Source organism: Archocentrus centrarchus, chromosome 12 (genome assembly GCF_007364275.1).
Source record: "Archocentrus centrarchus isolate MPI-CPG fArcCen1 chromosome 12, fArcCen1, whole genome shotgun sequence".
NCBI classification, from domain to species: Eukaryota; Metazoa; Chordata; class Actinopteri; order Cichliformes; family Cichlidae; genus Archocentrus; species Archocentrus centrarchus.
Genome location: NC_044357.1, coordinates 2398089 through 2425263, shown reverse-complemented (window position 1 = coordinate 2425263; position 27175 = coordinate 2398089). Strand labels below are relative to the sequence as shown.

Here is a 27175-nt window from a genome sequence, read left to right as displayed (position 1 = left end):
TCTAGGAGGGTGGTCTGTGTCTACATTCTCTGCTAATGGACACTGAGACAGGCAAACCTCTGATTTTGTCAATTAGTTGCAGACGTCTGTTCCCCTCGCCCCCACCCAAGGTCCTACATTTTTGTGTTTCAGCTTTCTGAAAATTGCATGGGTAAAAATTGTTGAGTGGCCGCCATGGTTGCACATCAAACCCTGTGTGTTTGTTAGTTTGCAGCTTTGGCCCAACTAAATTCTGTACAAATCTGCCCCCCAGATCTCCTCGGGTCTTCACCACACTGCAGTCTGTCATAATGCTGTCAATCATTTGATTTTTGCTGACGCTGAAATGCATTTTTTTAGAATTATAAAAACCGCTCAGGCACAGAGGTTGGCCTGAGGTTGTGTGTGTTGTTGTGCAACAAAACAAAATGATTTACAGGGGGGGCTCTGCAGGGAGCAGTCTTAAGTGTGGGATTACCACCGGCCAAAATTTACAAAAGTCCATGAAGAGCTTTTGTTGCTCAAACATTGTTTTTGTCTCCACAGACAGTGATGGATCCATGTTTTTAACAGATGCTAATGTTTATTTGCTGATGATTGGCGGCATGATTTTAGGTGAAAGAGGACGAAATACAGTCACCGTGTTGTACTCCAAAACTATGATTAACCAAAATTCATTTTCTGTCGATAAATTTGTGTTGCTGTAATGATATCTCTCTACCAACATTCAGGAAGAGGTGTTCTCTAAAAGAAAAATCCAGTTACTGACTCGGGTTTTGAGTAACAGTCCTGCATTGTTATACCAAGTGGCAAATAGGCTGAGCTCCTCTGTTATCTGACAGGGTATTTAAACTCTGCTAGGGGCCTTTGTTTTGTTCCTCTTTGGCTGCTTAGCCAGAGGCAGGAGTTTCTTTTAAGAGTTCTTCATTACATTTTTGTGTTGGAAACAAAAGTTAATTCCATTAAATGGAATGGATAGATGTCACGGGCCAATGGCCACTGCAGGGGAGACGGATGTCTGCTCAAATGTAGTAAATCTTGTAACTCCACTCAGCCACAGATGAACACTGTGGTGAGATTTTTGTTTTATCTTATCCCACTGGAGAAGCTGTGCAGCAATAAGGGCTGCACACACACACACACACACACACACACACACACACACACACACACATACACACACACAGCAAGGCTTACATAGACGATGCCATCCCTTAAAGCTTAAATCTTTCTCCTCATTTTGCTCTGACCTCTTGGCCAAAGTACCGCTCACGTGCTTCTTTAATTGATCATTGTTGGCTCAGTGAGCACATGATGCAGGTTTTAAATACTTTACAGCTGCAACAAATCATCTTTTTTTTCGTGTCAAATAATCAGCTAGATATGTTCTTGGTTAAATGAGATCATCTGAAATATTATAAAAGAGAAAAGTCATGATGGCTTTTCTAAATTCCCATTAACAGTCCAAATACCCAAAGATACTGAGTTTACTATCACATAAAAAGCAATTACAGGTGGTCTGCGTAACATTCGAGAAGCTGGAACCCAGTAAATTTTATTTTTTCCACCAAAGATATTTCTGCTCTAAATTATTGGATAGAACATCCTGTGAACTTCAAATAACAGTTTAAAATAAAAGCTTTAAATGGTATCTATACAATATGTAAATTCAACTACATACAGCTACAGCATATTAAATGAGCTGAGTTCTAAACATGCAGAGACTTTGCCTATAAACAACAAAAAGCATATTTGATTTACATCAGGCTGTTATTCCATTATTATATAGAACTACTTTTTGCCACAAATTCAAGATACACAACCTGTGAACATTAAGGAGAAAGAAAAGGGCTGACCCTGCAGGCTCTCCCACTGAACACTGCAGTTTAACTCCCAGCTCCCTCACACTTGAATGCAAGTGCACACACTCTTGCATTGGGGATAACATATGCTACTAAATGATCAGGGAGCACAACCTCTAAACACTGACAGAGAATTGTGTGGGTGTTTGTAATGTCAGTCAGTGTTAAGTTGTTAGTCTAACTTCTAGGTTCAGTGCATTGTAACATTTTTCCAGTCCTCAGGTTAAGGTACGATTACAGGTACCAAAGCTAACATGAACTTTATCATGGTCATTCTTAAACATAGAAGCCGTGAACCTGCAGTGTTTATCCTTTTTGTTTTGTTTTTTTCTACTTAATTCGGTCATTTGTTGTGCCTAGACTAAAATATTCTCAATGCATATATATATATATATATATATATATATATATATATATATATATAATATAATATAATATAATATATATATATATATATATATATATATATATATATATATATATATATATATATATATATATATATATATATATATATATATATAATATAATATATAACCACTGTTTCTTTTTTCAGCCTTCAGTGCATATGTGCTTCTTGATCTGCATGTCGACCTGATGTCAGTCTGTGCCCATTCTTTACCCTCACTCACTGCTGTGCTTTGCATTATACTTGATTGGGCTGAAACGCAGACTGTCTCTTCAGAATTCACCTTTAGCGCACAGTTTAGTTCATCACAATCATCACTTCAGTTTTCATCACATAAATTATAGCATGTTCCTGCAGTCTGGATTTCTCTTTCTTGGCATGACCACTGGGTACTGGAGCCAAAAATAAGAGAGCCATTCTGAAACCACTGTCCATTCAATACCCTCTAAAATGATGTGCCAGCAGTTTTTATCCCACTTAGATATTATACAGGTTTGCCTGTGTATTCTTGGTGTTGTGTTACACTGGTGCCTTGTCAGTCATCTTGTTCATTTTGAGGACATATATCATTTGAATGATATCTGAAATGCCAAATACTGTGATTAGAATTATTATTTTAACTGCTCAGTCGATCATGTGGCAGTGTTAGACCAGCTTGATTGTTTTCACATACTACTTTAGTATTTTTATACACTATTAACCCCCAAAAGCAGGCGCAGCTCAGATAAAATAAGGCAACTTATTGCCTCAAATTTTTTTTAAGTTGAAGAACTTAAGTCAAATATTTTTATAATTCAATCGCATGCTATACGTACTATTTGATTGCAACTATTTGACACAGGAAGCAACGTGGTGACCACAAAAAACTGATGATTCAAGTGGGCGAAATAACCACTAGAAACACGACATGGCCGGGCCCAGGGATTAAATTTTTGAGGCAAGCAACTGAACCAACTGCCATTGAGTGTGAAGTGTACTGTTGAGTGGTAAATGCATTAGAGGCTTACCTGGGCAACAGGAGCCTGGAATGCAGCTGAAATGACTACCAACGAGTATGAAGGATGCCGGTAACTGACATATGACGCGGGTAGTATCTATTAGAGGCTTACCTGGGCAACAGGAGCCTGGAATGTCCACTAGCAGTCAGACATCAGCTACAAAGTGATGTGAGTTAATCACAAGCAAATCTCTTCCAGTGTGAACTCCCCTTTAGTTTTCATAGTGTCCTGCTTATTGTTTATACAAAAAGGAGTATATCACTGAATTGCGATTACTTTAGGAAGGCACGTGTAATGTAACTATACCTTCTTAAATTAAAAACTACTGTTACTGCTGATATTTAAATGAATTCATTCATTATTATATTGCATTATATTGCATCTTAGAAGCAGATCAGCTTCTAAGATTACACAATTCTATTAACTACTTTTAACATGGGGGCTTATAATGTATGTAAACAGTCTTTGCTCTTGCATATTAGTGGATAGATGGCTCATGTTAACCTCACATCCCTCGTGACAAAATCAGTTTTGATTGATGGCCTGCAGTAATTTCGCCTTATAGCTTCGCACTTTGACTTTTTTTTAAAAAAAGCTACTGATTGTTTAACAGAGAATGGGAAACTATGAAAAAGTCGTTTGCCATCCACAACAAACTTAGGTTGCTACAACATCAGCAGCTTGATTTATAGCTGTCTAAATCCCAAGTGAGAGGAGAGGGGAGGAATGTAGTTAGAAAGGTCATCAAACCCGAGGATAGTTAGTGACAACAGATGGAGAGGGTGATGTGTGTTCTTCATGTAGGACCTCAGGGCATCATCAGTCAGCATCCGGCATGTCACAGGCTGCAGCAGAGGTGACTGGGTGAGACATGGAAGGAGATCACTTGTTCGTGTCATAAATCAATGCAGAAAATGGCTTAATTTTTCAGCCTAGAGGTTGATGTTTGGTTTAGAGTGACTCAGTCTAAATTTCTCTCACTGCATCATAAAATATTTTTTAAAGACATGAAAATTTTTTTTTTTGTAGTTGTAAACATTTTGTATTTGTTTTTTATTCAATCCAAGATTGAGCAATGACCTACATAAAACAAAGGTGTAGTCTCTAGCTATTGGTGCGTGCTTGGGTGATTCGTTTTGTAAGCAGACCTTAGAGAAACAAGCTTTTCTGTAAAGTCTGCTTTATATGGCTGCCTTATGTTTTATGGTGTTGTATTAGTTTATTTTGGGAAATGTGTTGTCTCATAAATGTACAAAATTGCAGCTCTCACCTAAATGACAGGCAGGGGCCTCGTGTGTTTTCTCTGTTACATCATATATTTGGTGCAGCTGAATATGTCAGAGCATCCAGGCAGGAGTGGCACAGCTTGGCGAGTGAGGTGACAGTGATCTGGGGCTTGTGTCTGTGTGTGACATCACATTTTGTTGTGGAAAGAAAGCGCTCAGGCAGCCAGCAGACTGTGCTCACTGTCTGCCGCTCGGTGACTTCACAGACTGTGCGTCTGAACTCCGAGATTTACAGAAGCACATTAACTGCATGAGACACCAATGTCAGCACACTGATTGTCTCTCCTTCCATTCGCGATGAGAGAATTTTTCACACATACTGCAGAGGGGATGGTTTGGTGGAAAAATATTCCCAGCATGCTGTGATTTTACTCGCTCTGCCTGTACTTTGTAACACACACACAGCTCATACATCTTTTGACGGCTACAATCTAGTTTCCTTCCTTTTATTTGTATTAGAGCTGAAACTAATGATTATCCTCATTATCAGTTATTTCAATTGATTATACTCTAAGTTATGTCTGTAAATTAAACAATACATTAAAGTAGTGAAAATCCAAGATGCCATCTCCACATGCCATGTTTTTTCTTTTGTTTTTTTTCTCTGGCCAGCAGTCTGAAACTGCATCAATATTCAGTTTACTGTCACAGAAGATTAAGAAAAAGAAAAATATTCACATTTAAGAAGTTTTAGCTAGTGAATTTACATATGTATTTTTTACACTTCTTGTGTTTTGTCCATCCAGTGATGTAAAACAGAAAAAAATGAAGCAAAAAAAAAAAAACAAATCAGTCATCAAAAAACATTCAGATTAATTCTCTTCTTTCCAATGCAACTTTATTTCCTGTATCAGAGATCAGACAGGTGACAAATTAAAGGGAAACACCTGAACATCTATATCTGTGTTATAAATGGATGCTGTGTGGAATATTTTGTTGTTACTTGTCCCCATATAGAGGTTAGTTTCACTGCAGATCAATACAAAGTCGTCGTGACTCGTCACCTCTCCTATCTTGTGAATCATATATTTCTATCTTCATTATGGCAGTGCTCTCTATATAGGACATGAAGCTCACTTAACAGTTTGAGTATAACAATGATTATATGGTATGGCCTTCACATTCACCACATTCAAGCCCGACTACACACCTGTAAGAGATTTTGGATCAAATTTCACTTCAGTTTAATCCCTCCAGTAGAGCTCCGGACACTTGAAGATGAAGTTGCTTTTAAGCTATTCTGATGCTTCAACTTTTGTTTTGTTTTTTTACATTTCTAATCCTCTTTAATCATTTTAGATTTTTTTTTAAGCAATACATGTTTATAAAATCCTTTAATATTTTAGGAGGACCACTTAAGTGCCTTTCATTGCTCTCAAATCAGATGAATATATACTGCTCAAAAAAAAAGAAAGAACATGGAGTATAACATCGAGTCAGTTAAACTTTGGGGATTTTAATCTGGTCAGTTAAGAAGCAGAGGGGGTTCTTAAAGCTGCTTTGGTGTTACTGAAATTAACAACAGGTGCACTAGAGGGGCAACAATAAGACAACCCCCAAAACAGGAATACTTTTTCAGGTGGAGGTCAGTCACATTTTTCCCTTCTCATTTTTTCTGACTGGTTTTTCACTGGTGTGGCATTTGACTAGGGTCAGTGTCACTACTGGTAGCATGAGGTGATACCTGGACCCTCCAGAGGTTGCACAGGTAGTCCAATTTCTCCAGGATGGCGCATCAATACCTGCCATTGCCAGAAGGTTTGCTGTATGGAAGAGATTCCAGGAGACAGGCAGTTACTCTTGGAGAGCTAGACAGGGCTGTAGAAGGTCTTTAACCCATTAGTAGGATCGGTATATGCTCCTTTGTGCATAGAGGAAATGAATGAGCACTGCTAGAGTTCCTGCCTTCCTCCTGGTGCACGATAATACCCGGCCTCATGTGGCAAGAGTATGCAGGCAGTTCCTGGAGGATGAAGGAATTGATACCACTGAATGGCCCCCATGATCACTTAACCTAAATCCAGTAGAACACCTCTGGGATATTGTGTTTCCGTCCATCCAACGCCACCAGGTTGCAACTCAGACTGTTCAGGAGCTCAGTGATGCCCTGGACCAGATTTGGGAGGAGATCTGTCAGGACACCATCTGTCGTGTCATTAGCAGCATGCCCCGACATTGTCAGGCATGCATGCAAGCGCGTGGGGGCCATACAAACTCAGTACAATTAGATATCCAGCATGTTTGTTTGTTTTTCCATTGAGATCTGATTTTTGTGTTTTTCTAAATAGTGTAGTTCACAGATGCCTTCATCTCTATTAAGATATAACTGAGTCACTTACATAAAGGCCATGTAGTATGTCATCTCTGAGTAAGAAAAAATGAGGGGTTCCAGAGTTGGAGAATGACTTTACTATATCTTTGTGAAGGTGAGCAGTAGCATGGAGTCATGCAGAGCATGACAGTCTGAAATGAAAGGACTGTCTTATCTTTTCACCTTCCTGATAATCATGTTATTAGACCATGTAAAGCAGCAACTGTGAAGTCTGACAGGCGTCTTTGATCTTTTCTTTGCTGATCGTGTTCTGCTTTTCATTTTTACCCGCCTTTTGTTAAGTATCAGTTAAATGGGGTCAAAACTGCACATCTAAATTCAGCACCGTAACTAAAATATGATTGACTGGATCTCTGAAACCACACACAGTGTGAGGTGACATTATGTTGTAAATTGGTAAGAAAACAAATTAGTGCAGCTATCTCTGTGACAACCAGTTTGAATTTTAGACCATCAGTGTAATGAAAACTGTAAAACTTCTCAGGGAGCTCTCATTCTGGCTTCCTCAGGCCAAAATATGAGAGTCGCTCATCCAAACAAGCTCAAACGCGGCACTGCTCTTACTTATCTCCCCAGCAACAAAGCTGGCAAATTTGAAGTGGATCGGATAAATAGTTATTGAGATAGGCAAAGAACAGCTGGATACACAAATATGCAGGGATTTCTCAAGTTATTAGTTAAAATTTGTCCGATTTCTTGCTTTGCTGTTGTAACAGCCGTCTACTTTGTCTCTCTTGATTCTCTGAAGTGGATAAAAAGCCAACCAGTGAAGCTGTGGCTGAGTACCTGGATGGAAGAAAGAAATACGAAGAGCTCAGGAACCGAAAACTGAAAAAAGGCTCAAGCAGAGAAGAACAGGTAAGAGAGTACAATATGTTGCACTAAATTACTGAAATCAAAAAAAGACTGTGGATTCCATAGTGTGTTTTAATGATGTCTGATCTTTGTGGTAGACGCTGGCCCTGCTCAATAGCTTTAAGTCCAAGCTGTCATCGGCCATCACTGAGGGTCCACAGGAAGACGTGGAGGAGCTGGCAGAGGATGACGACAAAGGATGGTCAGTGAGCTAGATCACAATCAAGATAAATAAGTGGAATATTTTCATTAGTTTGATTAGTTAGTTATCTTCATCACTGTCATTATCAGTAATGCTATTTGAAAGTAGATCTGTGTACCAGTCCACTCACTGAAATTGCTGTTATTGGTATCGTGACCCAACCAAGCCTTCTCTCAAATAATCTTGGTCATTGAAATAGCACCTGCAGTATGAACCCCCCCACTCCACCATCAATGGTCCATATTTTCCAACTGGAAAACAGAAATACATTCAAAAAGTTGTTAATCCTTGCTTTCAGAGGTTGGTGAGGCGCAGGGCATAGCATGAACACTGAAGACCCATTGTTATGGTTTCATGGTTCACACCTTTCTTGTTTTGGTGAAAATAATAGGGCTTTGGCAGCTAAAGCACCAGGTATTTTTCTCAGAAAAAGGAGGTGACAGAAACTGATTTTACTGATGTAAATTTCGTCTCTGTCAGCTTGTTCGTGTACCAGCCAATTTTTTTGTGACCGCACGCAATTATCCGCAATTATACTACAATACACTGACTTCAGTAAACAGAATTAACTACTTGTTCAGTGTGTCTGCAGCTGTCTGTGCCCGTTTCCACAACTGAGTAATTCCCACCTGTCATAGCAGCCATTAGCAAGAAATTAGCATAAAGAATCACACAATCAACACCATCAAGTTAAAAATGTAGTTATTTAAAAATGTAAGATATTTAAAAGACTGAATGGAAGATGGTTACACTTTCATTTAAATGTTTCTTTTTGTTGTTTATTTTTTGTAGTTAAAAACTTACTGTGTTATACTAATACACAGTAGCTACTGTGACGTCACCCATTGGTTTCTGAACTCCCGTTTTGAAGCTTCGAGATGAGCGTTTCTGATGCCGCCATCTTGGGTGCAAGAAACCAGGTGTGACGAGAAGGGGTGGGTCTTTGTGTGAAACCATTTGCTCATTGGCTAATGACTTGTGATTGACAGTCGTTAGCCAATAAGCGAGTGGAAAATACCAACACTCATCCTCCTTTTTGAAGGATAGTATGACCAAGATTTACATAGATTATGTTAGATTGATTATAGATTATGATCCAAAATGAGTGGCTAAGACAGTGAACTCAGCAGCAGTGTTCTCCAAAGATTTCTATGTGGGTTTAAGACACTTTGGCTTCATTTTTCCAACCAGGAAGCTATGTCCATGTCCTGTCTATGGTTATGCTACTTTAATAGGTGAACAAACTTATTAGCTCATCTGTTAACCAAAATGCTGGTTATTTTACTCCGTCCCCTAGAAAAGTATTACTGCATTGTTGTTTAACATTTAAATTTACACATTGTTGTTCACTCTAGCCAATATTATATAGCTCTGAGCAGTATGTGAGCACACCAGTCCTGTGCTCCTGGATAGCCCAAGAACTAGTCTGGAAAACACACTGTTTTGTGGATAATGAAGTTCAAGCATGACAGGTTGACTAGAAAAAGCTATTTTATTAGCCTTTACTGGGTTTACATTGTGTCATTCATAACATGGTCACTATCATGGTGAACACTACAAGAAAACGTAATACATGAGAGTAAAAAAGGTTTGAAAAAAATCCCTCTTTGCACTGACAAACCTGACCTCTGTGAGATCTGAAGCTCACTCCAAGTTCTGATAAATGTGTGTGAAAGTTCAAGGTGTGCGCACGCGCGCGTGTGTGTTTGTGTGTGATGTTGAGATTTCAAGCCACAGCCACCAGATTGGCCATCAGGAAATCAGCCCTGACGCTGTGTTTTCCTCTCATATTCTGTTTTTCACCAAAGATCTCAAAGTCTAACTACACAGAGTGAGGGTCTGAAATGAATACCATGTGTTTGAATTTGAGCAAAGTGTCTGTGTGCGAGAGATTTAAAATAACAAAATCTGTAGTTTCTATTAGTCTCAAGAAGCCCCCTTGAAGTGCAGTCTGTCTATGAGTTTGTGTGTCAGTGTGTGTATGTGGGGGCCCTAATGAATTTGAGAGAAGCCTTGGCTGGCGTTTGGAGCCTCTCCTGGCTGTAGACACCTCACTGTGTTGCCTCTGCCAGATATGGTGAGAGGGGAGGGACAGGGGCATTAGCATAGCAGTCCTAGAAAAACACCAGTGGGGAAGTCTGTGCCACTCTAGGAGCACTGCGAACAGAATGTGGGTTACAACAGGTCAGACATTGGAAGTCAAGTCTGGGCCAGAGGAGGTAAACTATTCCATCTGTGACTGTGTCTCCAAAGTCTGACTCTCCTTCTACAGCCCCCTACCCCTCCTCCAACTCCTCCTGCTTTGCTAACACACAACCTGAGAGCCCACACTCTCAATGCAAAGAGCTCTCCTTTGCTCTCGCCATTCCTGCTGTATTCAGTAAACCCCACCCCCTGCTTGAGTAAAAAGAATGCAAGAAAAATAAATAGAGGAAAGGCTTCTGTAGACTCACATCATGGCAGCACAGAGTGGTTTTGATAAGCCCCGAATGCTGCCTTTCCACATCATGTTTCAGAGCTGGATGACTCTGAGGTTGTATGACCAGCAGGCTGTCATCACAGAGGCTGCTAGACAAATTATCAGAGGCGGCATGCTCACACAGCAGGAGTCCTCAGGGCCTGCCGGAGTCTTGCCATGACATTCTAGATGAGCTATCCCAACTCCTGCCGATTTCAAATAAACAGGAGAGAATCCAGATCATGCATACAAACAGATGGACGCACTAAAACACCCTAACTGTGCAGACCCGTGCAAGAAGCCATGCACACTAGAACATGTTTAAGTTTACAGCATGTAGTTTTGTTTTTTAAACCAGATATGGAAACACTCTGAAACAAACTGATGAGGCAATTAAGGACATGTGGATTGTGAACTTTGTATGAAGCTTTTAAAAATTTTGATACTTTAGATATGAACAGAACTAAGTTTTCATTGTCCATAAGGTGTTCTGGTGGCATAGGACAAGCATAGCCTGAGATGACTGGATTTGGACATGTCGGCTCACGGAGGCCCTGTACCAGAGATAGACGACCACCAAAGTCCCTGTGGTTAATCCTCTGGGGACCAAGAATGTATGAAATTTAGAACTATCCAGTAATGGTTGCAAAAAATCAGTGTGGACTACAGCCATGCTTATTTTATGGTAAATAGGGTTTCTGTGCCCATAATATCTGGTTATTTCCAATTCTCCACTCAGACCAGGGCAAAGATGGATGTAGTTCACTGATACAACAGCAGGGCTTCATTGATCAGCAGCAGCTGAAATCCTGTTAGCATTTTATGTGTGAAGACCTGACCTTAGATATCCTTCCTGATCTTGATCCTTTTATTTGTAAACCCAGTACTACAGGCTGCAATTTGAAGAGCACTATTAATTCACAAAATCTAGACTCTTGATTTAACATTTCTGTCTAGCTGGTTAGATTGTAATTTTTTTATTTTAATTAATTTTTTTATATAATTCTTTTTAATTAAATTTTTTAAATTTCTCTCAAATTCATTATTTATAGAAAAAAGTGTTGAACTCATAAATATACACTGATTAGTGTGTAATTACATCTTCCACCAAACTGATGTTTTCTTATAAACCTAGAATTAATCCATTAAAAATACAAAAGAGTGGGCGCTGGTTTCTGGAAGCTGCCATGTTGCCCCACCATCTTGAGTACAGGTCCAGTTCTGATGTTCATGTGCCCATTGTTGGCGCTTTGGGTGGTGCACAGGGGTCAGCACAGACACCCTGAATGGTCTGCGGGTATTCAGTTCAATTCAGTTGACCCTGTCGCTGGTTCACCACTGTTCCTTCCTTGGACCACTTTTGATTGACACTGACCGCTGCAGACCGGGAACACCTCAGAAGAGCTGCAGTTTTGGAGATGCTCTGACTCAGTCATCACAATTTGCAGTAGGGGATTACTCCAGAGGATTATGCACTTGAATCGGAAGGGTAAGAAATCAGAATTCAGTCTGCTATCTGCCAACGTCTAGTGGTAAGATTTTACATACTGTACTTTTAAGTTTATGTTCAAAACATTCTGTGTGACATGTTTAACATGGCTTTATATTGGCTTTCCACAGGTGGCATTACTGAATATTTTGGAAATATTTGGGTTTTAGTCCAAATATAAGTTCATCTACTCACTTAAAATAAAGTTATGCATTGTTTGTTTTAATTAAACTTATGTTACCTGTATTACACCAATAATCAGCTCTTTTAGATTAACAGTGGATATGACTACATGTAAAGATAAACACTATGATCCCACAGAACATTATCACATTCTTTCCAGATCCACACAGCACTGTGTGCCAAAGTGTTTTGCTCTGGCCGTCAGTTTAACTGTTTTGGTCTTAAAAGAATCACCCCCACCGTAGCCACAAAAACCACAAGGAGAGCTGGAATCTGACTGGAGAGGTAGCTGATCATGGGTTCAGGAAGTAGAGTGGGTCGTCTACTAATGGGAAGGTTGGTGGCTGGATCCATGCGATCCTAGCTATCTATGCAGAGCCAAGACAAGAAGAACTGTCTGAAACAGAGCATTGATAGCAGTTTGAAACCTGAGCTTTTGGCTCATATTTATTTCTTGTACATGTGCTGACTTCATTATTTGAAACATTGCACATGTTTTTATACAAACATCCACCACTGTAATAATATATATGACAGAAAGCAAGGAGAAGATTAAGTCCACTTTAAAGGCACTGTCTGATGACTTTGTTACTTTTGCTCCTTTGTCGATTGTGTTTTATGACTCTTGTTATTGTTTCTGTTTATTCTTGTGGTCATTTGGTTTTAATGTGTTGTTTATGCGTGTTAATTATGTATGATTATGAATGTTTCAGGTTCTCAGTGTGTCTTGATTTTTGACTCTTATTGCTACAATATGAGGAAAGTCATTTCTTTTGAATAATTTGCCAGCATGGAAAATCATCATCATATAACTGTTATTGTAATTTTTGTTATTCCTGCTTGGCTGCTGGAAAACAAATAACTGATTATTGTTTTTGTTGTAATCCCACGACTTCTCAAAACAAAAGAGAAACTGGCCTCTAGATCACAGTTCCACAGAGCAGTGATTTATTGGATCCTCTTCTGCTGTTCTTTGAACTCTCTCCATCTCTCTGTGTCCGGTTTAGGATGGCCCATGTTCTGCAGTTTGATGAGCAAACCAGAAAAGTCAAGGATGCCAACATGCAGGACGAGGACACCTTTGAGATCTACGACCCGCGCAACCCTGTTAACAAACGCAGGCGAGAGGAGAGCAAGAAGATCCTGAAAGAGAAGAAGGCCAAGAGGTGAGGTCACAAGGGCTCCATTGGTCAGATCCTGCCAAAGTCATGTGACTTAAAACAAAACTGGTCATTCAGCATCTTGCCAGTCCACTTTTCCATCTCTTCAAACCCCGCTTTGTTAAACCGTTTCCTGACTCAAACATCTGAAATGAGGATGCTGAGCCACAAACATGCTGTCCCTGTTCGTCCCTGAGGAAACGGCTTCTTTGCAGCTCCTGAACAACACTCAGTTACTCATCAGGAGGACGACTGTCATAGTAAAAACAGTGAACCTTACATGTAATGTTAATTTGTTTGATTTTTCTTTTTACCGCTTACATGTGAGTTTTGGGCTTTGATAGAAAATAAATACCATTCGTAAACAACTTGTAATGATTCTGTTTCATTCTGTTCTGTTTGATTTCAAATAAATGTATCACTAAGTAACCATTATTTTAGGGACAAATACACCTTTCCCACTGGCATGGAAGGGCTATAGAACCTCACTCTCTTCTTTCCACCTGGTATCCACCATTTGTGTTTGCACTTTTGACAGCTTCACAGCACATCCATCCTCTGCTTGCAGTGGTGCTATGGCTGCCTTCCACATTCAGCTGTTTGTATAAAATGCTTTGAGTGCTCATATAGAGCAGAAAAGCACTATATAAGAAGCAGTCCATTTAACTGTTGGTTTAGATTTAGTTTTAATAAATATTCAGGTAAACCTCTTGTGTGAACACCCTGCTTGCTTTAAGCCAGCTTGGGACACAAAAACCTGGCACACAACAGTAAAAATACTTGCCTAATATTGTTTAAGTCAGGGCATGGACACGGAAGATCTGGGAGTGTCCTGTGGTGTCTGGCACAAGGATGTTGGCAGGCAGGTGTGGCTTCATTTGCATTGCTGGTCTTTAAGCCCTTCTTCAGCAGTTTCCTAAGGGGAAGGCTTATGCTGTCCGAGGAGGTGTTTGATGGTCAGCATCAACTTTTAGGTGGGTGGTGCATGTCATAGTATGACCTTCATGAATCCCAGCAGAACATAACATTGTTACGATGTGAAATATTTTATTCAGTCCACTTGGCACTGGTTTTAATGTTGTGGCTGATCAGTGAATGTACATGCCCTATTATCAGCTTATATCATGCGTCTTTACCGCTGCAATACTGCTGCGTGGTTATGTTGAGTTAAAATAGTAGAAAATACCAGACTCTTTGTGGGTCTTTGGATGTGCTGATGAAAGCGGAGCCAAAGCCAAGCAACAGGGAATAGCATTTCACAGGCTAAAATGCAGATTTCCAAATGTTTTAGGTTTGGACTCTGCTGAAGGAGCTTTGCATGAGTGAGAGTTCAAATAAAACTCATCTAGATTATACTGGGCATTGGTGCAGCCCCTCAGTTCATCCTCTGTTTGGAAAAAAAAAGTCATTTTAGCTCCTTTTCCCCTGTCTTTAAGCCAGATTTCCTGGCAGCCCTTCGAAAATAGAAGGTGGTAAGGGGCAGGTAGTAGCAACAGCAGGTAGGTGGGGCTTCAGTGCTCACAACTAGAGCTCTATACATTGCTGTGTGTGCAGAAACCCCACCTGGGATGTCCATATTAGCGATATTTTCTGTTTTGGAAGACCATGACCCTTCCTGTTTTAGAGGTTTAGTGTTGCTTATAGGAGTCAAGCTGGTTATTTCATTCTGCTCCCACTCCTTTTGTTGACAAGTCTTTAGTTTTACAGGCCGTGTCCACAGGCAGCAGTTTTTGAGCTGTCGTATGAAGATGTGTGTTGACAGTCCGCAGTCTAAAGATGCAGTAAGTGTGCACCTTTTATTTCCTGCTACCCTTAAACCACGTCTAGCTGAAAATAATTTACCTTTTAGAGACATCTCTCTCTGACTGTTCAATCAAAATTTACTGTAGAGCCAGTAAATTTCTATTTAATATTGAAGAAGATGGTTTTGTAACCTAGCAACAATTACAGCATTTGAGAGAAGCACTCTAAAAAATGAGGTCATGGGCACTTTCAGTTCAAAAACTGCTGCCTGTGGACACAGACCCTAGGCTAGACCACCCTTTTCTGTAAGGCAAATATGAATCAACAGCTGTTGGTGCCTCAGCTTAGCAGAAAGACTGGAAACACCAGACCTAGCCTGGTGCAGTCCAAACAGAGCAGGTGTAAAAACATCAAGTCCCTGCTACATATTTAATGGACAGTTACGAGAAGTATCGATTTGCTCAGTGAATTTCCTGCTACAATTGCGTACTTCACAAAATATTAAACTGTTCCTTTAATGCTGGAGTGAAAACCAAAGACAGCTCAATCACCCTGCCAAATTTTTTATTAATATCTGCTTCACTGTCCTGCTCAGGTCTCCACTGGAGCAGTCACAGCCTGTTGAAAAAGGAACTGTTTAAACCCAAGATTTAACCTAAAATGATCATCTGCTGCCATGTGTGTGACCAGGAGCAGCACTTGGCCAGTACATGCTTTTTTTGTTTTTGTTTTTTTTTTTGTTTTTTTTTCCTGCACTTCTGGGATTATGCTTAAATTTTCATATGGAACTGGACAGAGAGTTAATGTTACATTAAGAGCTGCCCGAGCTGACGAAAATCTGAAACAGGTGATACAGTGGTCTGACTGACTCTGTGCTTCTGGGTTCTGGTCAAGATTAAATGTGGCTATGTTAATAACTGAGATATTCCAAAATTTAAGGAGAGATTCGCTTTTTTTTTCCCTAAGTCTGCCACAAAGTAGGCCTTGTAACACTCCCATGCATTTTCACTCTAATTTCTGGCCTTGAAGAGACTCCTCGGATAAATTTGCTTTTTACAAGGACTTTGCTTTCCATGTAAATCAGTAATTTATGTTTAAAGGAGAAGCCAGTGAGAAGGACAAGGTGGAGAACACTGAACATCTCTTTGTCACTGCACCCAGTTTCAAGTAGAAAATACCACACTTTGCTTGTCATGTGACTCCCTAGGAATGAGATGGGAAGGTAATGGCATTATCATGCTATTCTACAACTATCTTCTCCTTCTGCCCTTGGGCGTAAGCACTAAATATAACATACTAATCCTTCTCATGTCTGATGACATGACTAATGGCATTTTGTAATGGAACATTTTGTTCTTCTTTTCCCATAAATCTTATATTTATGAGATTAAAGTAGGGATGCAAACTAAAGCACATCAAAAAGCAGGGCTTTTTGGATGGCTAGACTCTTAATCATCATTGTACCTCTTGGGGCATCTGATCAGTCCCAAAGTCTATATGGAGTCTTTATTAATTGAATTTAAATAAATTGAACTTGTATAGTGCAAAATCACAACATCAGTCACATCAAGACACTTTATATTGTAAGTTAAGAAAACTACAGCAATCAAAAATCCCCCCTATGAGCAAGCACTTGGCGACAGTGGGAAGGAAGAACTCCCTTTTAACAAGAAGAAACCTCCAGCAGGCTCAGGGAGGGGCAGCGACAAGTAAGCCAGCACTCAGAGAGCAAAGGGCTCTATTGGGCAAACATTATACTATGAAGTCTTTAAGATAAGATGGGACCTGATCATTCAAGACCTTGTATGTGAGAACAAGGATTTAACAGGGAGCCAATGAAGAGAAGCCAATATGGGAGAAATACGCTCTCTCTTTCTAGTCCCTGTCAGTACTCTAGCTGCAGCATTTTGGATCAGCTGAAGGCTTTTCAGGGAGCTTTTAGGACAGCCTGATACTAATAAATTACAATAATCCAGCCTAGAATTAATCAACGCATGAATTAGCTTTTCAGCATCACTCTGAGACAGGATGTTTCTAATTTTAGAGATATTGCACAAGAAAGCAGTCCTACATATTTAATATGGTAAATGGACTAGTTCTTATATAGCGCTTTTCTACTCAGGTATGAGCACTCAAAGTGCTTATACAACACATTTTACATTTACCCATGCACACCCATTCATACAAGCACTTCCATGATTAATTAATTAAGCTAAGTGCTTTAATTATCTAACATTCACTCACATTCATACTCCGACGGAACGGTCGGAGAGCAACTTGGGTTAAGTATCTTGCCCAAGGATACATTGGCACGCAGCCTGCAGTAGCCAGGAATTGAACCACTGACCTTCCGATCAGTAGGTGACCTGCTCTACCTACTGAGCTACAGCCATTGAAGGACACGTCCTGGTCAAAAATAAAAAGATTCCTGGATGCCGGGGTGGCTCAGTGGTAGAGCAGGCGACCACATACTTGACGCAAGGTAAAAAGCTGGCACTGCATTTTTGTGTCCTGGCCTGTGCCGCATGCCTTCCCCCATCTCCCGCTTTCCTGTCATAACTGTCAATAAAGCCGCTGTGGCCAAAAAGATTCCTCACAGTGTTATTGGAGGTCAATGTAATGCTATCCAGAGTAAGTATCTGGTTAGACACCATGTTTCTAAGATTTGTGAGGCCAATTACAGTTTTATCTGAATTTAGAAACAGGAAATTAGAGGTCGGGCAGCATGGTGGCGCAGTGGTTAGCACTGCTGCCTCACAGTTAGAATACCATCTGGAAGGCCTGGGTTCGATTCCACCTTGGCCCGGGCCTCTCCCTCTCTCTGTGTGGAGTTTGCATGTTCTCCCCGTGCTTGTGTGGGTTTCCTCCCACATTCCAAAGACATGCACTTACTGGGGTTAGGTTAATTGGCTATTCTAAATTGCCCATAGGTATGAAAGTGAGTGTGAAAGGTTGTTCGTCTTTCTGTGTTGGCCCTGTGACAGGCTGGTGACCTGTTCAGGGTGTACCCTGCCTCTCGCCCTATGACAGCTGGGATAGGCTCCAGCCCCCCCGCGACCCTGAACAGGATAAGCGAATGGATGGATGGATGGATGGAAATTAGAGGTCGTCCAGGTCTTTATTTCTTTAAGACATTCCTGCAGTTTAACTAATTGATGTGTGTCATCAGGCTTCATGGATAGATAAAGCTGAGTATCATCTGCATAACAATGAAAATTGATGCAATGCTTTCTAATAATACTGCCTAATGGATGCATGTATAGTGTAAATAAAATTGGTCCTAGCACAGAAACCTGTGGAACTCCATAATTAACCTTAGTGTGTGAAGAAGACATTTACATGAACAAACTGGAGTCTATAAGATAAATATGATTCAAACCACTGCAGCACAGTACTTTTGGCATGCTCTAATCTCTGTAATAAAATGTTATGGTCAACAGTATCAAAAGCTGCACTGAGGTGAAACAGGACAAACACAGAGGTGAGTCCACTGTCAGAGACCATATAGTTTGTAACCTTCACTAATGCTGTTTCTGTACTGTGATGAATTCTAAAACCTGACTGAAACTCTTCAAATAAAGCGTTCCTCTGCAGATGATCAGTTAGCTGTTTTACAGCTACACTTTCAAGAATTTCTGAAGGAAAGGAAGGTTGGAGATTGGCCTATAATTAACTAAGCCAGCTGCGTCAAGTGATGGCTTTTTAAGTAATGGTTTAATTACTGCCACCTTAGCAGCCTGTGGTACATAGCCCATTAATAGAGATAGATTGGTTATATTTAAGATCAAAACATTAATTAATGGTAGGACTTGCAGTCTTGTAGGAATGAGATCTAACAGACACGTTGACTGCTTGGAGGTAGTAACTAAAGGAGAGGAAAAAGTCTAAATAAATATGTAGGTTATTACAAAGACAAACCCAGAGTCAGATAAATAACAATCTCAAGCAATGAGAAAAACGAGGAGACCTGGTCTGGCCCTCTCGGAGCTCTTATCTCAGCTTGATGGCGTCAGTCTGGGATTACATGTGGAGACAGGACAGAAGAACTGTAGCAAGTTCTCTAAGTTGCTTTCTCATATGTTGAATAGCTATGCAAGAGAACACATGCCTGACACTGTGACCATGAGTCCTCCCTCTATAGCTAATTCCTCTGGGTGTAATGGCCAGAAGAAGAATGCAAGATCAAAGAGAAGATGTTTTGTACAGGCACGGCAGAGTGTCACTATTAAGCATTGGTAATTCCCAGACGTCCAAGGACAGAGCAGTGAATTCATTTGTCTCTGCCCTAAGCTTTTTGTCTGCACCTTATTACTGAAGGACAGCTTCAGAATTTTCCTAGTCTGTCTTAATACAGCACTTGAATACCCATGACTACACCGAAAAACTGGTGCTCAGACTGCTCTTCATACTTGAGATATTGTTCTAAAGTCATTTCAATGTCAATGATGTGGGCTGAACGTTTACGTTGTATGAGCATTCTGCAGTTTGAATTACTTAAATTAAACAAGTATCTACAAAAATTTGGATTCTTGGTTTTATGATCAAATTTCTTTTTCTTTTCATTTCTTTTTCTTCCTCAGAATGCAACCAGTTGATAACCAGCTGAGTTGAGTTCCCTGTTGCAGAGACACATCACAGATGAGTTGCACTCAGCAGCACAGACTGACTCAGATTGATTGCAACATGTTGGCAATCTGCCTGCATTTACAAATTAGACAGGAGTTATTTCCAAACCTTTGCCAATCTGAGAGTGATTGCAGGCAGTTCAGTTCTGACCACAATTGTTTGAAGACAGGTTGCCTCCCACGAGGTAACCTGTGCAAATGCCTTGAGATTGAAAGTGGTCATCCAGAGGTTGAGGGTGTTGCACGCTCAACCTCTGGACGACCTCTGGTTCGTCACAACAATTTGCAATCGGTCACTGGGAAGCTACCGATTCTTCCCAGCTACAAGGCGCTTGCTGTCCTATTTTTATTGTAGTGTAATTGAGCCATTACTGGAATCAAAGCTAAAATGCACAACTATGAATCTGTTAATTATTTCCCTTATTTGTCAACTAAAGTGCTGTACACAATATATTGATCAGCCAGATAAAATAGAGGCAGCCAAGCGTCATTGTACTACAGTATATGAGTCAATCATTGCTAGAAAGGGATTTCTACACTTCTAATACAGACAGGAGGAGGAATTATAGCCACTAATAACTCTTTTAATGTACATATGTGCATGTGGGTATTGTTTTAAGGCAGTGTGAATCCGTATTTTAACATCTGCTGAATCAGGGCTCCTTCTCCTTTAATATGCTTTGCTTGGATTAAAGTCTGCATGTCACTGATCATATTTCTCAGCTACTTTATAAGATTTATTTCTCATATAGGCCAAGTCTTTCTCTTCCCTTTTACACCACTTCTTCTCTTTTTTTCTCCCCCGTATGAACACAGAATTCTCAAAAAGTTCTTCTTGTGTTACACCAGACCAAAATTAGTGTGTGTGCTTTTGTTTTAACTTACTAAGCTGATAAAGTAACACAGAGCAGTCTTTGTCTGGCAGTGTTGCTATGTTCTTTTTGTTGCTGGTATATTTGTGGATCATAGTTGAGGCTATTCAGACACACCTTGAAAATGACATGCCAGAGCAGAGATGCCAGCCAGTGCTGGGTGATGCAGAGAACTGCCCAGGTGTTGGGATATGAGCAATAACATATTAATTTTGCCAAACATAAGTTCCAAGAAAGGCCTGCCTGTGAAATTTCCAATACCACAGCAATTGGACAGGACGGAAAAGGAATGAATGCTATTCTGTAGAAACTGAGCACACTGAAGGACACTAGTGTAAACAATAAATTAAGGCCAGGACTACAACTACGACCAAGGTTAAACTCAGAAAAACAAACCTCAGAAATACAGTGTTTTACCTCAAACTGTCTTAGCATTGAGTTACATGGGCAGGAGTTGCTTTCTAACCTCTTTGTCAGATTTTATGAAATATTTCCATTTAACATCTGAAAGGCTAAGGTGAATTTATTTCTTATAGTGACTGATTATTAGAGGAATATGTAAGTATAACTGTATTTTGATGAGAGCCCACACGTGTGGTTAGTAAGGGCCATGATGTGGTTTGGATTTAATGCAGACAAGAATTCTAACCAGTCATGGTATACGTGCCGCCATATTAATAACAGTCTTTGGATTTTTAGTTATATTTTAATTGTACTGTCACAGTTAGGAATTGATTACTATGATTTCATAGTTAAGTCTCACTAAATGTCAGGTTCAAAGGATGGCCATATTCAGTGTGTAGCCAAGATGTAAAAGATGTTCATGGTTCACAGATGACTACTGTGACTAGTGCCACAATGAGATTAACATTTCTGGTTTTCAGGAAAATGTCTCCACAACCACTGGATATACTCCCATGACAAATCATACACACATACCCCGAGGATAACATCTAATGGCTACTAATCTAATGAGTCCTACTGAGTCATAATTTTCAGTTATACAGTGGAAGAGCTATAAGAAGCAGTCAAAAGCAGCACAAGTAGATGTCTGTAAAGGGGATATTAACCAAATTCTAATTTTATGGGCAAAGGATTAGAAACAATATAGGCTCAGCTGCAAAGAGCCTTCATGCAGGCTTAAAGACTGGTCAGTGACCCCATGGTAACCATCAGCTGCTAAGGAAAAATGTGTGACTGGTTGGTAGATGGCTGTGAAAGGTTGCTCACTATTACTAAGCGAAATTGTTTGCAAAGAAGTATACTGCTTTGCCTTACAAACTTCCTTGTGATTGCTTTGGTCACTAACAGATTGCCGTGATTGCCTGTAGATTGTATGGAAGATGGCAACTTCTCTTCCATACAAACCTGGCAACCAGCAGTGTCGAGCAATGTTTGGTTGCCAGAAGGTCAATGAGGCCTGAAGTTTTAAAACTCCCACAGCCCTAAATGATTAAAAAGGTGGGTGGGTGGAAATATTTGAACTAGATTCTTCTAGAAATGGACACCACTTAAATTTTCTCAAGAGGTCTTAAAAGAAGCACTAAGCTTATCCTAAGGCAAAGAAAACAATCTTACGAGTTCAGACAGGTTGGCCTTCAGCTACGTCTCACTGTGACCTTTAACAGAAATCTATTAGCAGAGCACTCTCTTCTAACATACTGTCCTGTTGAGTTCAGTGCTTCTTTGGTCAGGAATAATTCGATTCCTGTGTTACAGTACTGAAATAAGGTGTAATCAACTCTCTGAGGTCTAAGTCATCACAGGTGGCAACCTTAAGCCTAAAACTATCTAAACCTTATATTTTGAAGAATGGCAAAAAAGACCTTTTTTTTTTTTTTTTTATGTGAGTCAAAAAAAATTATTCTCATTGCTCCTTGATGCTAGGACATAGGAGAGCAATGTAGTAAAAACCAAAATTATATATTCTGATTGCCTAGGATTAGAGTTTGGATTGGATTTGTAGTCGTCACCTCAGAAGGTTAATCCATCCATCCATCCATCCATCCATTCTCTTCCGCTTATCCGGGGCCGGGTCGCGGGGGCAGAAGCCTAAGCAAAGAAGCCCAGGCTTCCCTCTCCCCAGCCACCTCCTCCAGCTCATCCGGAGGGACCCCAAGGCGTTCCCAGGCCAGCCGAGAGATATAATCCCTCCAGCGTGTCCTGGGTCTACCACGGGGCCTCTTCCCGGTGGGACATGCCCGGAACACCTCACCTAAGAGGCGGCCAAGAGGCATCCTAATCAGATGCCCGAGCCACCTCAACTGGCTCCTTTCGATGTGGAGGAGCAGCGGCTCTACTCTGAGCCCCTCCCGGATGGCCGCACTCCTCACCTTATCTCTAAGGGAGAGGCCAGCCACCCTTCGAAGGAAACTCATTTCTGCCGCTTGTATTCGCGATCTTGTTCTTTCGGTCACTACCCAAAGCTCGTGGCCATAGGTGACGGTAGGAACGTAGATCGACCAGTAAATCGAGAGCTTCGCTTTTACACTAAGCTCTCTCTTCACCACGACAGACCGGTGCAGCGTCCGCATCACTGCAGAGGCAGCCCCGATCCGTCTGTCGATCTCCCGCTCCCTTCTCCCATCACTCGTGAACAAGACCCCGAGATACTTGGGGTAAGAACTCGTTCCTGAGCCGGAGAGAGCACTCCACCTTTTTCCGGCTGAGGACCATGGCCTCAGACTTAGAGGTGCTGATTCTCATACCGGCCGCTTCACACTCGGCTGCGAACCGTTCCACTGCGAGCTGGAGGCCACCCCCTGATGAAGCCAACAGAACCGCATCATCCGCAAAAAGCAGAGATGAGACTCTGAGGCCACCGAGGAAGAAGCCTTCCGCCACCTGGCTACGCCTAGAAATTCTGTCCATAAAAATTATGAACAGAATCGGTGACAAAGGGCAGCCCTGACGGAGTCCAACACCCACAGGAAACGAATCCGACTTATTACCGGCTATACGGACCAAGCTCTCACTGCGGTTGTACAAAGACTGAATGGCCCGCAACAACGGGCCAGACACCCCATACTCCCGCAGAACCTCCCAAAGAACACCCCGAGGAACACGGTCGAATGCCTTCTCCAAGTCCACAAAGCACATGTAGACTGGTTGGGCAAACTCCCACGCACACTCGAATATCCTTGAGAGGATAAAGAGCTGGTCCAGCGTTCCGTGACCAGGTCGAAAACCGCATTGTTCCTCCTGGATCCGAGGTTCGACTAACGGACGGACCCTCCTTTCCAGCACCCTGGCATAGACCTTACCGGGGAGGCTGAGGAGTGTGATCCCCCGAAAGTTGGAGCACACCCTCCGGTCTCCCTTCTTAAAGATGGGGACCACCACCCCGGTCTGCCAATCCATTGGCACTGCCCCAGATCTCCACGCGATGTTGCAGAGGCATGTCAACCAAGACAGCCCTACAACATCCAGAGCCTTCAGGAACTCAGGGCGAATCTCATCCACCCCAGGGGCCCTGCCACCAAGGAGTTGTTTAACTACCTCAGTGACCTCACCCCCAGTGATGGTCAAGTCATCTCCCTCGTCCCCAGACTCTGCTTCCACTACAGAAGGCATGTCAGTGGGATTCAGGAGGTCCTCGAAGTATTCCTTCCACTGTCCGACTATAGCCTCAGTTGAAGTCAGCAGCACCCCACCCGCACTATAAACCGTGTGAGTGGAGCACTGCTTTCCGCTCCTGAGTCGCCTGACGGTTTGCCAGAATCGCTTCGATGCCGTCCGAAAGTCTTTTTCCATAGCCTCACCGAACTCCTCCCACACCCGAGTTTTTGCTCCGGCCACTGCCAGAGCTGCATTCCGCTTGGCCTGCCGATACCTGTCAGCTGCCTCCGGAGTCCCACAGGCTAACCAAGCTTGATAGGACTCTTTCTTCAGCTTGATGGCTCCCTTCACCTCCGGTGACCACCATCTGGTTTGGGGATTACCACCACGACAGGCACCAACCACCTTGCAGCCACAGCTCTGAGCAGCAGCCTCAACAATGGAGGTGCGGAACATGGTCCATTCGGACTCAATGTCCTCAGCCTCCCTCGGAATGCTGTCGAAGTTCTGCCGGTGGTGGGAGTTGAAGATCTCCCGGACTGGGGCTTCTGCCAGGCGTTCCCAGCACACCCTCACAATACGTTTAGGTGCGCCAGGTCTGTCCAGCATCTTCCCCCGCCACCTGATCCAACTCACCACCAGGTGGTGATCAGTTGACAGCTCAGCTCCTCTCTTCACCTGAGTGTCCAGAACATACGGCCGCAGATCTGATGATACGATTACAAAATCGATCATCGACCTGCGACCTAGGGTGTCCTGGTGCCATGTGCACTTATGGACATCCTTATGTTCGAACATGGTGTTCGTTATGGACAAACTGTGGTTTGCACAGAAGTCCAATAACAAAACACCATTCGGGTTCAGATCGGGCAGGCCGTTCCTCCCAATCACGCCCCTCCAGGTCTCACTGTCATTGCCCACGTGAGCGTTGAAGTCTCCCAGCAAGACTATGGAGTCCCCAGATGGAGCACCCTCCAGCACCCCACCCAGCGACTCCAAAAAGGGTGGGTACTCTGAACTGTCATTCGGCGCATAAGCGCAAACAACAGTCAGGACCCGTTCCCCAGCTCGAAGGCGCAGGGAAACTACCCTCTTGTCCACCGGTGTAAACTCCGACGTACAGGCAGCAAGCCGGGGGGATACAAGAATACCCACCCCAGCTCGCCGCCTCTCACCAAGGGCAACTCCAGACTGGAACAGAGTCCAACCCTTCTCCAGGAGACTGGTTCCAGAGCCCAGGCCATGCGTTGAAGTGAGCCCAACTATATCTAGCTGGTATCTCTCAACCTCATGCACTAGCTCAGGCTCCTTCACCACCAGAGAGGTGACATTCCATGTCCCAATAGCCAGTTTCGATTGCCGGGGATCGGTCCGCCAGGGCCTCCGCCCTCGACCACCACCCGACACACACTGCACCCGACCCCTACGACACCTCCTGCGGGTGGTGGGCCTGCAGGAGGGCGGGCCCATGTAACCTCTTCGGGCTGCGCCCGGCTGAGCACCACGGGCTAATGCCCGGTCACCAGACGCTCTCCCTCCCCAGGCCTGGCTCCAGGGTGGGGCCCCGGTAACCCTATCCCGGGCAGGGTAAACTGTTCCCTCGTTGTTGCAAACATAGGGGTTAATACAGTGACTGTAAAATACTACAAGTGCTGAGTGCTGCAGTAGCTGTATGAACACTATCTGTTCACACTGAATAACCCCAAAATATACTCTCTGAACTACCAATGGCTTTGGCAATCAAGATGTAAAGGTAACTCAGAAGTACTATAGTGCAAGGAGCATGTATTCACAGTTTTTATTCCATCATCCATCCATAATGTCTCACAGGCAGAAAACAAATGGGCTGGCAGTCCTTCGCTGGAGAGCCAATGATGGGTTGTTTGCAAAGTTCTTAAAATCAACTTCTGTATTTGTTATCTGCATTTGTTTGTAGGTGTGACTGTGCTTTTTTAATATCTCAAAGACAAGAACAAGGACTTTGATGGACTTCTGTTCTCTTAATATTACAACTTACTGATGAATCTCTTTCACTTAATTGAATTGCTTTCAAGCAGACCGTTTTGTCTTTACAGACAATTTTTCACTGTAAGGAGAGAGCAGTGAAATTACAGAAGCTATTAAACAGGATGGCTTTTCCCTCCAGAAGACATTTTGTTACCTCATAAATTAATTACAATTACAGGCTACTAAAAGAATAGATCTTAAAGAGGTTTCACATTACTGGAGCTGTCAAACACTTGGCATGGCTTGACTGGATGTCCTCAACATGTCCATACATTACAGACAGATTCACCTTTTACTGTCAGTGAAGGACATGTGAAACAGAGACAGAAGCAGCATTACAATGCAGCCAAACAGCCTTGTAGTTCATTACCATTTGTCCTCATTAGCTTACTGTCATTTATTAGTTATGGGCAGTTGAAGCAGAAAAGGCTGAATCACATCATTCAGTCTTGATGGATTTCATAATGTTCTGGAGTGAGGATGTCCTTAAGTATGCTGCATATAGAGTATGCTGTTCAAAAGCACCATTTAGCCAAATGCACACACACACACACACACACACACACACACACACACACGCGCGCGCGCACAATTATTCAGTGCCATCCACAACCAAGCAAGAGCTCTTGGCTTTGTTCCACTGGCCTAAGTGATTGGCTATTGATTGCTTGGAATGTAATCTACTTACCTGCTGTCTGTCCTGCTGACAGCGGATAGTATAGTAACAAAGCTGTATCCTTTAAAGATGACCCAGCTGGTAAAATAGTACACACCACTTGGAACTGGAGAAAGCCAACGGTGATGGTTTACTTAGCTTTCTGTAAACAGGGATGGACGTAGCAAGGCATGATTACACCATGGGTGTATTAACAACAGGGCTGCAGCACTGGTACTAGGGTACCACTTGACTGCATTTGGTACTCCTCCAAATTTTCAGCTCAACAGTCTGAATCTTCAGGGGTCTTTGATGGTTCAACTTTAAGGGGGCAGCCCAGGAACCAAAAGCAGGAAGCTATCCTCTACCCCCTGGTTTTATCACAGGCATGATTAAGAGAGAAAGATGGCATTTAAAGAATCCTGAATAGACATCTTTGGGAGAATTCGGTAATGGCAAAGATGGTGAATGTCCCACCTATGATCCCAGGTGGGACATTGTT

General features: G+C 42.1%; 1 protein-coding gene across 1 annotated transcript in view; it reads left to right on the top strand.

The window, feature by feature from the left end:
• cwc27 (CWC27 spliceosome associated cyclophilin) overlaps positions 1–13581 on the top strand; it is a 33888-nt gene extending 20307 nt beyond the window's left edge. Inside the window, exons 12-14 of the mRNA XM_030742510.1 lie at positions 7615–7724; positions 7820–7923; positions 13061–13581. Coding sequence (XP_030598370.1) covers positions 7615–7724; positions 7820–7923; positions 13061–13223 — 377 coding nt within the window. The 3' untranslated portion in view covers positions 13224–13581. The remainder of the gene's footprint in view (positions 1–7614; positions 7725–7819; positions 7924–13060) is intronic.
• Positions 13582–27175: the final 13594 nt, after the last annotated feature.